The following is a 13,238-nucleotide window of genomic DNA, read 5'->3' on the forward strand; positions in this document are numbered from 1 at the left end:
TGTTGTGGTACATAGGCGCAGCTTGTTCACTGCATAAGAGCATCTGGCTAAGGGGGGAGGATGGGGCCTAAAATCAAGTCTGCACTGTGCCACCCATGCTGTGCCGCCTGAGGCTGCAATAGCCCAAAGAGGGCATCTTTTTCTAATCCCCCCTAAGGAGCTGCATGGGCTACCACAGTCCTAGGAGTTCCCTATCACCAGTGCTTGTATCCTGCCTAGTGGACTTTGTCATTGCCTTCAGGCCTGAGCCCCATAGGGTTCCTAGATTCTGGCTTCACTGCTCTGGAGGAGGGCGTTGACAATGAGTGGCACATTGCCTGTGCCTTTGAGCAAGAGAGCTTTTCAAAAGCAGAGATACAGGAGGGTTCAGGATCCTTCTGGCCCCTTATATTAGAAAGGGCAGCCAGACCAATACAGTGCCAGGAATCAGATTGATTTTTATCTTGTTGCTGTGTAAATAGATTTTAGTAATTAATTGAAGAGGTTTCAGGGTCAAAATGGGAAATAGATTTCTATTAATGTTAAGGTGTTACTTATGTGTAACCTTGTTGACTCCACTCAATTTTTTTCCTTTAACATCTGTTTTTGTCATATTTCCAACAGAGTTGCCATTTTAACATAATTTTAATTCATCAGATTAATATTTGAAGGGCTTTGATGATTGTATTTTTCCTTTTCCAAAAATATATGTTTTGATCATACCTACTTTCATCTGGAAAAAAAAGGAAACAACCAAGGTTGCTGGCTTAAATTCTGTGTATATGTTTTAGTTCTTTCTTTTCCTACTTTTATCTAGACAGCCACATGCTGTAGTTGTTTTTTTTTTTTTAATTTATCAAATAGATATTCCCAGGGGAGAGCTGAGTGTATGCTTATTTTGAAAGTGCAATATTTAAACATCTTCTAGGAAATGGAAAGTTAAATCCTTTAGTGTATACAACCAGGTCTTTCAGAATTGATCTATCCCAAGGGAATTTTGGGAATCTTCCAACCATAGCTCATGGATATTCATCCAGTGGACATTTGTAAATATTATGAAGATATCCTTTTACAAGCTTATAAAACAAACATTTTTAAGAACCTTTTTTTTGCAGATTAGTCAATAAAATGGGTTTCTCTACAACAGTTAATTTTACTACTTCAACTAATGGATATTGGCTTACACAATGTTACAAAGAAGGAGAAGAATCTTGTAAAGGCACATAACCCTCAACTGTATGTCTTGGGGAGTTTCCAAATAGATGCCCCAGATGGCTCAGTCCCCAAATTGTCCCACCCACCCAGGGCTCAGGAGGCCTTTACAGAATTCTCAGGGTTGAGCTGAGATTAAGCTTGCCATGTCAGAGAAAGCCCTTTCCAACTTCTAAAATCTTCTGCTGAGAAGTGGTTTTTGAAGGCATATCAAGATTACTGCCATCCAAAGAAGGCTGCAGAAGATTTGGCATGAAGAGGTCAGAGTTTCAGTCCAGGCTTTGCCTCATATCTGATTGGCTGAAATTCCACTGAAAGAATCCAGCTCCCAAGTTCTAGGTAGATGATGGGCCTGTCAGCAGCTACCCTAGGCTGTAGACTTAGGATTTCTAAGATAAAGGAGCATGTACGAAAAATAAAAATCAGAGGATCACATTGAAGGTCTTGGCTTTCAATTTGCTCTATGATACTGGAAGTCATGGAAAACAAGGAGCAAAAGCAAGATATCATTTAACAGCAATGGCCAAGCATTTTATTGCAGGCGGGCAGGAAGGAAGGAAATAAGGAAGTTAGTTGGCAGTCTAAAAATTATTCTATGCAGCAAGGACTCCTTCTTCCTTCTTACTAAACTGAGTGTCTTGATATTTCAGTGGGCTGCTCTGCTCTGCTGGAGAGGATCTGTGTGAGCTGCCCGAGGCCTGGCTTTCTGAACCTAGGAAACTGAGAACAGGCCAGAATTTTCCTTAGGAGGGGTTCTTCATTATTGTTAGAAGCAAGGAGAATCATTCATCGCTATGTTCTTGCATCAAGAAAATGGAGTTTGGCTCAGTATGAAAAAAATCAAAGGAAATTCCAAAGGACATCTAATATTTGAACAAGATCTAAGTAAAATTAAAGCAAATCCAAGAAGCAAATCTGTAAATATGCATTGAACACATCATACATACAAAGCCCTGTGCAATTTGGTTCAATTCAAAAAGTATTTTGTGGCATATCATAGAGGCACAGAAAGCTTGTTGCAGGTTTTCTGTGGTAACAGAACTTGACATCACTTTGTTAAGCTCATTGTACATATAATCCAGTCAACCATCATAGTAAGTAAAGAATGATCTCAAACTTTAGAGGTAATTAAGTCTAATTAAGATGCTCACAATGGTGTAATAGAAAGAAACTCCTCACAATGAGGAGTTTCTTTTTGCTGAAATACTTAGTAGACTTTCTCCACTTCATTGTTCCTGAGATACTCCCGCCAAGGCTGTGGCATCAGCTCCTATGCTAAGGGAAGACACAACGAAGCCCGTGAGTGCAAAGGCGCTTTTCCCTCCTGACGCATTACCTGCATCTTTTCTTCCTTCTTATTCTGTTACACTGCACGAAGTCCAGGCTTAGAGATGCCCCTGCCAGTCAGTCATCAGGGATTGTAATTCAGGGTTAGTTTAGATGCCAACCAAGTGAAGTCTGGCTCTGACTTCTGTTGAGTCAGTTCTGTTGAGATGAGTTTCATTAAAGTATGAAAATATTTTGTGGAAGAGATTTCTCTAAAATGTAACATAATGAACATAAAACTGAAGTCCTTCTCTTATTTTAAAAAAGTATTTTTATATCTAGCTCTTCCTCAAATATATAAATTGCATTCTTGTCATTCCCAAACAACATAGATATTATTTCTAGTAGCGTTCTTTCCTCAAGAAGGAGAACTCCCTGAGAAAAGATTCTAAATTAAGGTAATTTCTACACGTCTGCTTGTATTTCTACTCACGCTTGGTGTGCAGATGGCTCTAGAAATGATTTTTCTGGAATACTCTTCTTATGCACCCTATATATTGGACAAATTTTCTGACTATTACAACAAATTGTTCCATGTGTGTAAATATCTGCAGTGCATTTAGGCAAACACTTGAGAAAAATGTGTTTTTCTCTTAATGTCTCCATCCAATCTGGATGTTAAAATATTACATATAGACATACACTTTTGCCTTATATGAAGCACTAAACTGCCAACTCGTGTATTCCTCATATTCTAATACACAAGATTAAAAATGCAAAACCATGACCCAGGCACATTTTCATTCCTCACAATTGTTCAAGCTATTCTACTCTCTTTGAAATTGATTCTAGAGCTTCAAGATAAAAAAAAAGGAATATAATAATTTGAAAGTTTGTCAAGCAGTGAAAGGTAGTATATTTTGACACACTAATCCAGTAACTAATCAGTTTTCTAATAAACAATCAGCAGTTCGCTAACGTGTCATCAGCACTCCAGGAGCTCTGGAGAGGGGATGAGCTGCCCACGGACGTTAATGAATACACCAAAAATCATTAGGTGATCAATACTTCTGAGTTATTTTCATTGGGCTGATAGGTCTGATACATTAAAGCTGACATTATACATTTGTCAAGATCACAGTGCAGTTTTTAACAGTGGAAAAGGCTGCTAAAAATATTCCCCGAAAGACAATCAAAGAAACACAACTTCTTCCCCCGACACACTCCGCTGGTGCAGGAGCCCTGAAAAATCCAAATGCGAAGTGAAGCTCCTGCCTCCCAATGTTCAAAAACACACAAGAATTCCCAGAGTGGATGGATGTGTTCTATTTTATAGGTACTTATTTCCAAGACAGGGCACTTAATATAATTTACTGAAGAGGAGAAAGAGTGGAATGCCTAACAGATAACAGGGCTTGTGGCTTTCTTGTCTGTGATAAGGAAGGGAGACTATGTCATGGTGGCTTTTGCCACAGCTTTCATAGCGCAGGGGCTCACAAACTGGAGGTTGCATTATTTAAAATGGGACAATTATCTGTAGCTCTTCTTGAATATCTTTTTCTTCAAAGGTTTGAGGAAAGGGCATTAGGGGTGGCTGAGGTGGCCTCTGAGCTGTATTAGTTGCTGGGCCAGTGCTCTAGGCAGCCCAGGTAAGTAAGGTGGTGATGGGGAAGTCGCTGTCTGTCCCCAGCCAGCTGCCACAGTTCATCTGTGGGTGTGTGTATTTACACACACAATCACAATCAGGCAGCGACAACATCCACAGAAAAACAACAGGCTCCCACTAGATTTTGAGTGTGTGTTCTGCTTTTTGTAGACTGAGTAGCCACCAAGCTAGTAAGTGAAGGTTGTTTGGAAGATATGGACATGGGAGATAGGGAGGAACTCAAGGTCTCTAGATTACAGTCTTTTGTTGTTGTTGTTTCTCATTTAAGTTAAAAAGAAGAGATAAATCTTGAAGTGTGACATTTTCTCCTCAACAGACACACTGCCCTTAATTCTAGCCCATATGTACATCCTTTCCACTGTGCCACTGCAAATTCTAGTTTTATAAATTATTTTAACCCTAAGTTTGGTTAGGCTGTGACACTGTAACCAGCTTTTGCAAAAAAGCAGCGACCACGCCTACTGCCCCTCACAGTCACTGCAATCTAACGTATTGCTTCCTCTAGTTTCCAAATTCCAGGGTGTACACTCTTTGGCTGCTGTTCTGAAGGGAGTAGAATTCCCAATTGTAAATTAGCAGTAGGTGAAATTCTATTTGTCATCAATTTCTCTTTGGGGTTACAGAGTAGAAAACTGCAGGCAAGCTGCTTCTTTGATGGCTCACTCCTAAAAATCTCTTTTTGTTCTTTATCTATTTGAACTGACAGTGATCAGAACTGCAGCAGGACAGGGCTCTCTGGAGAAATCACCTTCCCCCTGCCTATTGACAGATCCCTCTGTTCTGCATCAGACGGGCTTTATCCCATCACAGGCATCCAGGCCTTGGAAGAAGCCACCAATTAAACCTCTTGAGCTGGTAAAATCTGAAGCCACTTTGGAGTGTCTGTTCTGATTAGGCAGGATGAGAGGAAGCCCATCACCCTGCAGGCCCCGCTCCCTGGTCTCAATTTTCTCTCTTGCCTCCACCAGGTGCGAGAGGTGTGAGAGGAGCTTCACGCAGGCCACCCAGCTGAGCCGACACCAGCGGATGCCCAATGAGTGCAAGCCAATAACCGAGAGTCCAGAATCAATCGAAGTGGATTAACTGATTGACTGGTTGGAATTAAACTGCAAGGAAAGTCATGATTAAATGTCACGGACACTTAAGCAAAACCAAAGATTTCCTCTGAGCAACTTTCAATCAGTCCCAGAAAACCAAAAGCAGTAATAAAATAAGTAAGATGTTAAGAGATATTGATCCTGGCATGGAAGTCAGACCAGGAAAGAGATTATTTATTTATGACTTAGGGATGAGACTTATTTCTGTGGACAACTAACCTGGGATGGTTAACATTTCCAGTCCCACCATGTATTTTGCTTTGTTTCTAAAAAGCTTTTTAAAAACTGTTATTTAATACCAAAGGGAGGAATCGTATGGGTTCTTCTGCCCACCGTTGTGACTAAGAATGCACAGGGACTTGGTTCTCATTGCACCTTTTTTTAGTAACATGTTTCATGGGGACCCACTGTACAGCCCTTCATTCTGCTGTGTCAGTTTGGCCTGGCCTGACACTGGCTGCCCCAGCGGGGACCACAGAAGCAGAGCGAGAGCCTTCGCTGAGTCAATGCTACCTTCAGCCCCAGACGCATCCCATTTCCATGTCTTCCATGCTCACTGCTCATGCACTTTTTACACGGTTTTTTCCAAACAGCCCGGTCTTGATGCAGGAGAGTCTGGAAAAGGAAGAAAATGGTTTCAGTTTCAAAATTCAAAGGAAAAAGTTGAGGACTTATTTTGTCCTGTCAAGATTGCAAGAACATGTAAAATGTATGGAGCTTGATAGTACGTTATATTGTTCCGAAGCAGCTCATTGAGAAACGTTTGTTTTCAATAACATTTTAGCTTAAAAAAAAAAAGAAAATGAAAATAAAGTTCTTTGGTCTAAGGCTGGAGATAAGGTGTTAGGCTTCATGTAATTTTTTTAGTTGTTTCTGTGAAAGTGTTGAACATGTGAACAAAAATAGTGCCAAACCCCATCGTCAAGGCCCTTTTAGCAGTTTTATCTTTCTTCCTCTTACAGATGAACCCCAGGAGCCCCCTTTCCTCTCTCCTGAGTGTGGGAGGAGTATGTCTACAAATACAGGTGAAAATAGCCCAGACAAGGAGACTTTGAGAGGAGGAACCATGGAGAAGGTTGTGGTTAGAACAGATAGCCCAGGAACAGCTAATTTTATCAATAGAATTACTTTTTCTTTTCTCGAGATTGATTAATTGAAAGAGAAGGAATTCTCCACACAATTTCACTATTCTTTGGGTGCTTAGAATGTGAGTTTAATTTCAGCTAGCCTGTTGGTGGTTCAACAGTGGTGCTCAATGAAATTGGGTCACATTTAATGAAATGATCTAGTGTTGGGAAGAACTGATAGCTCCCAGCAGCATCTCAGAGACTGTCTACCTCGATGGCCAGTTTAGATAAAAACTGTTCAGTTTTATCTAGAGTGTTTAATAACAACAATTTCTGTTTGTAAATTTCATCATCACCTGATATCAGGACACAGTCTTTTAAGGAACTCCTTGTCTTTGAGCTTTCCCATTGTCTTCCCTCAATAAAAATGAGACACATAACTGAACTCACTACTAAAAGGCAAGGATACTGTATGGTTTAGTTTAACCTATTGTTATGTATCTGGCTCTCAGAAAATCTCGCTTCCCTTTTAATTTTGCTTCTCTATTCCTTAGCACCCCAGCTACCACATTTTAAATGGAATTCAACAGGGTCTAATTAATAAGTGTTTATAGTTATTATTTATATACGTATATATACATATATACACATAATAATAATCTCTAGAACCCTGGGCCATAAAGAGAAATATGGCTAATTCTGACCTCTGTTGCCCAATCTCAAGCCATTCACCTAGAATTTTCCTCCAGTTCTTATTGTCTCCTGGTCATGAAAGTAGTAAGGAATCTATGCTGCTGTATAACAGTAGCTGATTGAAACTATTCTCTCTGGTAGTTAGGAATGTGTTCTGATTTTACAATTCCCCGCCCTAAGTGATGGATACGTTTGCAAACAATGTGTGTCATTGGGAAGGGTGAATTAAATGTAGCCATATTAACCTGAAACCTGCAAGAAAAGGACAGATCAGCTTCACAGATGAGTAAGCTGTTCCATTTGTTAAGGTTGAAAGATTTACTCAAACTTTTTGAAAACAGCAGTAGGGAATCACCTGTATGTTTCTAATATTTTTTTTTTTCATTTGAAGAATCAGCTCAGCCATTTGCCATATTTCACAGTGGAACACCATGTACCTACTTAGTTCTCATGAGCTTCAGAACGTGGGAGAGTGAGAAGGCTTCCCTCCTCCCTTGATATCTGGCATGGGAAGGTTTTCCTTAACAAAGATCTCTCTGCCACCCTGATGGCTTTGCTAGCTGATCCCAAACTTCCACTGAATGTGGCAGTAACCTCTACTCCAAAACACTCCATTTAAATCTATTTTTATCCTCTATTATTAAGAGAAATTGTTGGCATATATATTCCACCAAATTTGGTCAGAAAATATTTTCTGCTTAACAGATAGAAAATTGGATACTCTAATTTTCCAGGAATGTGGACACATTCACAATTTTTACTTTGCTGTCCTATTGCCAGCTTCTAGCAGACCAGCCTAGGCTGACTGTCCACAAAGACAGGCTTACACCTGGACATTGACTTGAAACCCTGAAGCAGGTACTGAGATCATTTGGGTCCAAAATGATTTTAATCTAAGTGTATGCTGGGGAGGAGGTTTCTCTCTGAAACTTCCTAACAATTGCTTTAGCCTTCTCTATTTAAAGTGGACACACAGTCCCCTGGGATACAGCAAATGGGTGGTAGAAATTGCAGTCATAAAGATTTGCCAGTTTTTCTTATTAGTAACTTCCTAATTAGTAGTGCTATAAAGAGAGTAAACGCTCTGAATCACTGGGGAAAGGATATTTAAGATAAGAAAGGTAGTCTGTCAGAGCTGAATCAGGGTTTGGCTCTTGAAGCAATCCTTCTTTACTCTTTTCCTTCAATGGGGACAGAATAATAATAATTTTTTCAGAATAAGACTTTTCATCCTAGCGTATGCTCCTTTATTTAGCAAAAAGTCTAAGACGTAAGGTAATGCCAGGGAAAAGTCAGGGTGCAATAGGATGAGAGATGGAGCTGCAGACCTTTGCATTTCCAGAAAAATCTCAATATCCCAAGGCAAAGTTATATTTTTCCCAGGATATGTGCATACATTTTTCATAGATAAGCTTTTCATTTTTGTTTTGTTTTTATCTTTAAAAATGACTTTTTTTGGAGGAGATATACTTCTAAAAAGTTATTGTGTGGCTAATTAAAGCTATAAAACTTAATCTTATATAATTTATATAATTTGATTCAGTTGGTACATTTTTTATTGTGTTCATTTAAATGTAGCCTTCTTGGGAAACTGTGTATAACAGGAAAAGATCATGACATCATTGTATCCTCATAGGGCTCATAATTGAATTTTACCTTGTAAAAATTTCATTCTGGCCCAGGTATGCAAAGATTTATACGAACATTTAGCAATTCATCAATTTTTAAATCAAATGTTCATTTTTTCATTCATTTATTCAACAAGTATTTATTGAAATTTTATTTTATATAAAGACCTCATTTTATATGTTCACCATAAGCAGCATTATTTAAGTGACTATTCATGATAAAATAATATTCTCCTCCTAAGTGGCTGCTAGTAAAATGGGTATTTTAGTCCTTTAGACCATTGTCTCAGTGAAGTTAAAGATTTTGTTCCAACTGGGAAAATCTGAGAGAGGTAAATTCATCTGGGGACCAGAAAATAGCATGTTGCAAAACAAGTTAAGATGCACAACTTGGTTGTCTTTGCTTAACTCACTGGGCTATTGGTTGTTAGCAGCAGTATCAAGAGACCAGGATTAGGGCCTGGGTCTTGGGTTTTTATGACCCCCCTTTCAATGATAAGGCAACAAGTGGGGTACAAGGCTGGAGTTGCTCAGGGAAGGAGATCTGTGACCCTGAATGGGTCGGAGTTGCCTCATTAGTGATAAGTGTTGGCAGTGTAGTCCCTTTCCCCAGTGTGCAGATGTAACATTATTTGTTTTCCACTAATTTAAAATATAAAATGCAAGTATCTATTAAGTTGTTTAAAATGGGAAACATGGCACATCTCACAAAGAGGGCATTTCCAGAACAGCAGGGTTAATGGGTCACTCTGAGTGTACCCAGCAGCCTGCGTTTAGGAGCAAATTCATTGTTCTCATATTAAGGCTATGCATGCCTACAGAAACCAGGCCAGGAAAAAGAAATAAATAATCACATTTCCTGAAATGTTTATCTTTTTCTTCCTTGACATGAATTTAATTTTTATTTCCCAGAGGCTTTACTAGATCCTGACATCAGATTTTAAAAGATACTGAGATATATGCTTCTTTAAATGATAACTATAAGTTCCAGCAACGTTATTTGCTTGTCAGGATCCTTTTAAGGTGAAGAGCTTTGGAAAATTTTATGCGCTGACTAGATACCTGGGTGATCATCAATCCAAAGTTTAAGGTTCTCCCCTCACTAGCATTTATCTGAACTACCACAAAACAACAACGCAGGTTACTAGGAAGGCACCTATTTCAGCCCTCCCCAAGATTGTATTCTACAAACCCAAAGATCGGCTGTCAGGTACAACTGGCTAGACGGAGCCAAACTGAAAAGAATATTGCTTTATCTGTGGAAACCTTGCCACAGATGTTTAACCTGTAGTCCATGGCTGTGTTTGACATTTAAAATATTTATTTAGTTTCTTCCTTTAAATAATAAATGCCAGATGTTTCATCAGATCAATACGTAAAACGATAACAAAAAATACGTCAGAAAACAGGTCAAAGTCATGAAACATTTGAATTGTCTTTCCTATAGACTGAATATGCTACCACCGCACTTAGAATCTGTGGAGGAAATTTTAATGGAAAAATAAGGACCTTCTGCGCTTATTCCCACAGATGTTGATGGGAATGATGATAATGATTATAAATTATATTGTGCAATTACTGTCATGCCTTGTTCTAACGCTTAATGTGGATTATCTCTTTTAATCCTTAGTAACTCTATAACAAAGATACTATCATTATCCCCTTCTCATATATGCTTAACAGTTTTAGCTTTGTAGTTTCTTTAGTTTTTTTCCTCTTTCAAAGCCATAAACAGGCAATTGTTAAAAGAGGAAATTACTTCTCTACATAAAGCTTTTTTTTGAGAACAAGAGCTTTTAAAAATTAATAAACACAAGTATAATTTATTTATAAAATGTGTTTGTGGAAACAATACTGAAATGCTATTAAAACATGTATCATCATAGTTGCTGATTTTGTCATGCCCAAATCTCGTTGCTAGACAGAATTTCAACTATTCCATTGCTGTCAGGCATTGTTTTTGTTTTTCTAAGCAGGAAACTAAAATTCCACATTGAAAGAAAAAAAACTAACTCTCTCAAGTGTGATATACATTAGGACAAATGGCAACAGGCAGGAAGGGCAGATTGTATTGGAGAGTGGCCAGAAGAGAATGAGGCTCGAACACTATCGACAGGTAAAAACACATCCTCAACGGGGCTAAGTGAAATCTCGTTTTCTTTCTTTGTTCTGACTGAATGCTAAGTGAGTTACTTTTCGGGCATCAATGGAGTCATTATGCAGTTATGTGCCTTAAGAATATGGGCTTATGTGGTTAGCCTGTTGGTTTAAAGCAGTGAAGTAGAAAGACTGGAGTCACTATAGGTTTGGTTTGTCAAAGGCACAAATAATGTAGTTACATGCATAAGGTACTCAAGGAACCAGTTCAAGTTCTGGGGCACAATCTAGATGAAACTGTGAGGTTTGTTCAGAAAGTAAGTGTACAAAATTTCATCATGAACTGGCTTTATTACAAGGCAACTCTTTACCATGGTATATTGAAACCACAATGTATACTACTTTCCTCCAGATTCTGATTCTAATGGGCACATTTGTTTGTTGAAATGATAAATGTATTTTCCCCGTCAAACATGGTGGGCTCCTGGTTGATATTTCCTGTTTCCTGCCTTGAAAAACATCCTCGTTGGTGCCTTTCTCCCACTTTGGCACATCACTCCCAGCTGAAAATAGTCTAGATATAAACTTTAACAAGTTGGAGATCTATTTCTACGGCACAACTCTTTCATGTTTAAAAGCAGTTATACCATATCAGGTGATTGCCACATGTTGGGGAAAGCAGCCATCTTAGAGCAAAAGTCTGCCAACCCACAGTCCCTGTTGATCCACATGTGGGCATTGTCTAATGTTAACAAAATCAGCCCTTGTAGACTCACTTTCTCTGAACGATCTAGTACACTTCTCTAGTTTCTCCCAACCTGGAGAAAATGTGTAGCAAAAGCCAGAGGCAAAAGTATTCTCCTTAGCAGTTCTAAGTATTTCATGAAAAAGCCTTCCCCCAGTTCAAACGCAGAGGCTAAGGTGATGACTAACGTATTAAGGAAAACTTTGGCTCAGATCCGTGAAATTATTTTGGAAACTTAACGTCCAAGCTAATTATTTTTTTTATATCAAGGGGAAGACATCCAGTTCTGTAGGATGCTAATAGAAGTGTGATATTTAGATGCTATTAGGACATTGTATAAATTTCTTTAATGTGGTTGTTTTAAGTTTAGGACTTAAAGTGTTCCCTACTGGAATAGAAATATGTCTCTCTCCAACTTTCCACCAAATAAAATGGTTAGAGTGAATGCCCGGTTTCACATCTGCCTTTTGGAGGTTGGAAAGCTTAAACAAGTCAGTTAAGAGAATGAGAAGAATCTCACTGTGGGTGATAAGGAGTGTGTAGTTTGCTGTAAGGGCCACTGATAGGACAAGAATGATTACCCCACAGTAAGAATGGGTAAAACTTAATAAAGTTTTCTAACTTTATTAAACTCACATTATTTAATTAAAAAAAACTGCAAAGGACCAATGAGATCATGCATGCTGCTGTAGTCTTGTGATAGAATCTACCAGGATTAAGTTGTATTTAAATGAAAAAACAGGTACACATTTAGAGATCATTGACAAAGAAATGTAAATATATTTGATTAATAAAACATTTTTATGATGACTCGATCTTCCCTTGGATTCTGTCTTTTCCAGTTCCACAGTCATTTTTCAAGCACCATCTGTTTGATTCTGGTGTGCAGCTTAGGTAGTAGGCTGTCAACAAACTCTTGTTGGGGAAGTATAAGCTAGAAAATACACCTAGCAAGCAGGAAGGTTGTTAAAATTCAGCCCTGAGGTTTATTCGGATGCATTTGAGATTACTCTTTTCCTCATTCATGTGCTCACTTGCTCATTTGCCCAACCAAGTCAGGTGCACAGCTTCTTAAGGAAACTGTGCACAGAGACCCAGCCACAAATCTGTGGCAGGCTGGACTTGATATTTGACCTCTAACCCCGTAAGCCTTGGAGCAGAGTAGAAAGCACTTGCCCAGAAAGTGGCCTGGGGCTGTGACTCTTCTGAATGTATGTGATTAGGGGACTCTCAGAAAGAAAGCCAAAGTCAGCTGTTTGTCTCTTGTTCTGTTGGAAAATAAAATTTCACTTAGAAAAAATATGTGAGCATCTAGGAATAGCAAGAAGGACACTGATGCTGGAGTGGATTGAAAGAGGTGGAAATTGCAGGAGGTAAGGTCAAAGAGACAAAGTGGGCTGGACCATATAGAGCCTTGAAGACCATTGTGAGAACTTGGCATTTCCTCTGAGTGAGGTGGGAAAATCTCATTTTGAGCAGAGGCAGGATGTTATCTGACCTAAAGTGATAATTTTTGCTTCTCTGTTGAGAATAGATTGTGGGAGAACACAGACTGAAGACAGGAGATGGTTAAGAGGAGATTTCAACACAGCTGAAAGATAGATGATGGTACCTTCCTCTAGGGCAGTAATGGTGAAGGTGGCAGGAAGTAGTTAAATTCTGGATATAATTTGAAAATTGAACAGTATTTGCTGATGGGTTGGATGTTGGATATTAGATAAAGAGAGAAATCAAGGATCACTCTAAGACTTTTTGGTCTAAGCAACTGAAAAGGTGGAGTTTTTAGAT

The 13,238-nt window shown here is 38.8% G+C and overlaps 1 protein-coding gene across 1 annotated transcript in view; it reads left to right on the forward strand.

Moving 5' to 3' along the window:
- The window catches only part of PRDM6 (PR/SET domain 6), a 108,143-nt gene extending 95,878 nt beyond the window's left edge, over positions 1–12,265 (forward strand). The window contains exon 8 of the mRNA XM_054488291.1: positions 5,092–12,265. Within this exon, the coding sequence (XP_054344266.1) occupies positions 5,092–5,206 (115 nt within the window). The 3' untranslated portion in view covers positions 5,207–12,265. The remainder of the gene's footprint in view (positions 1–5,091) is intronic.
- The last annotated feature ends 973 nt before the right edge of the window (positions 12,266–13,238 follow it).

This window comes from Pongo pygmaeus, chromosome 4, assembly GCF_028885625.2.
Source record: "Pongo pygmaeus isolate AG05252 chromosome 4, NHGRI_mPonPyg2-v2.0_pri, whole genome shotgun sequence".
Lineage (NCBI taxonomy): Eukaryota > Metazoa > Chordata > Mammalia > Primates > Hominidae > Pongo > Pongo pygmaeus.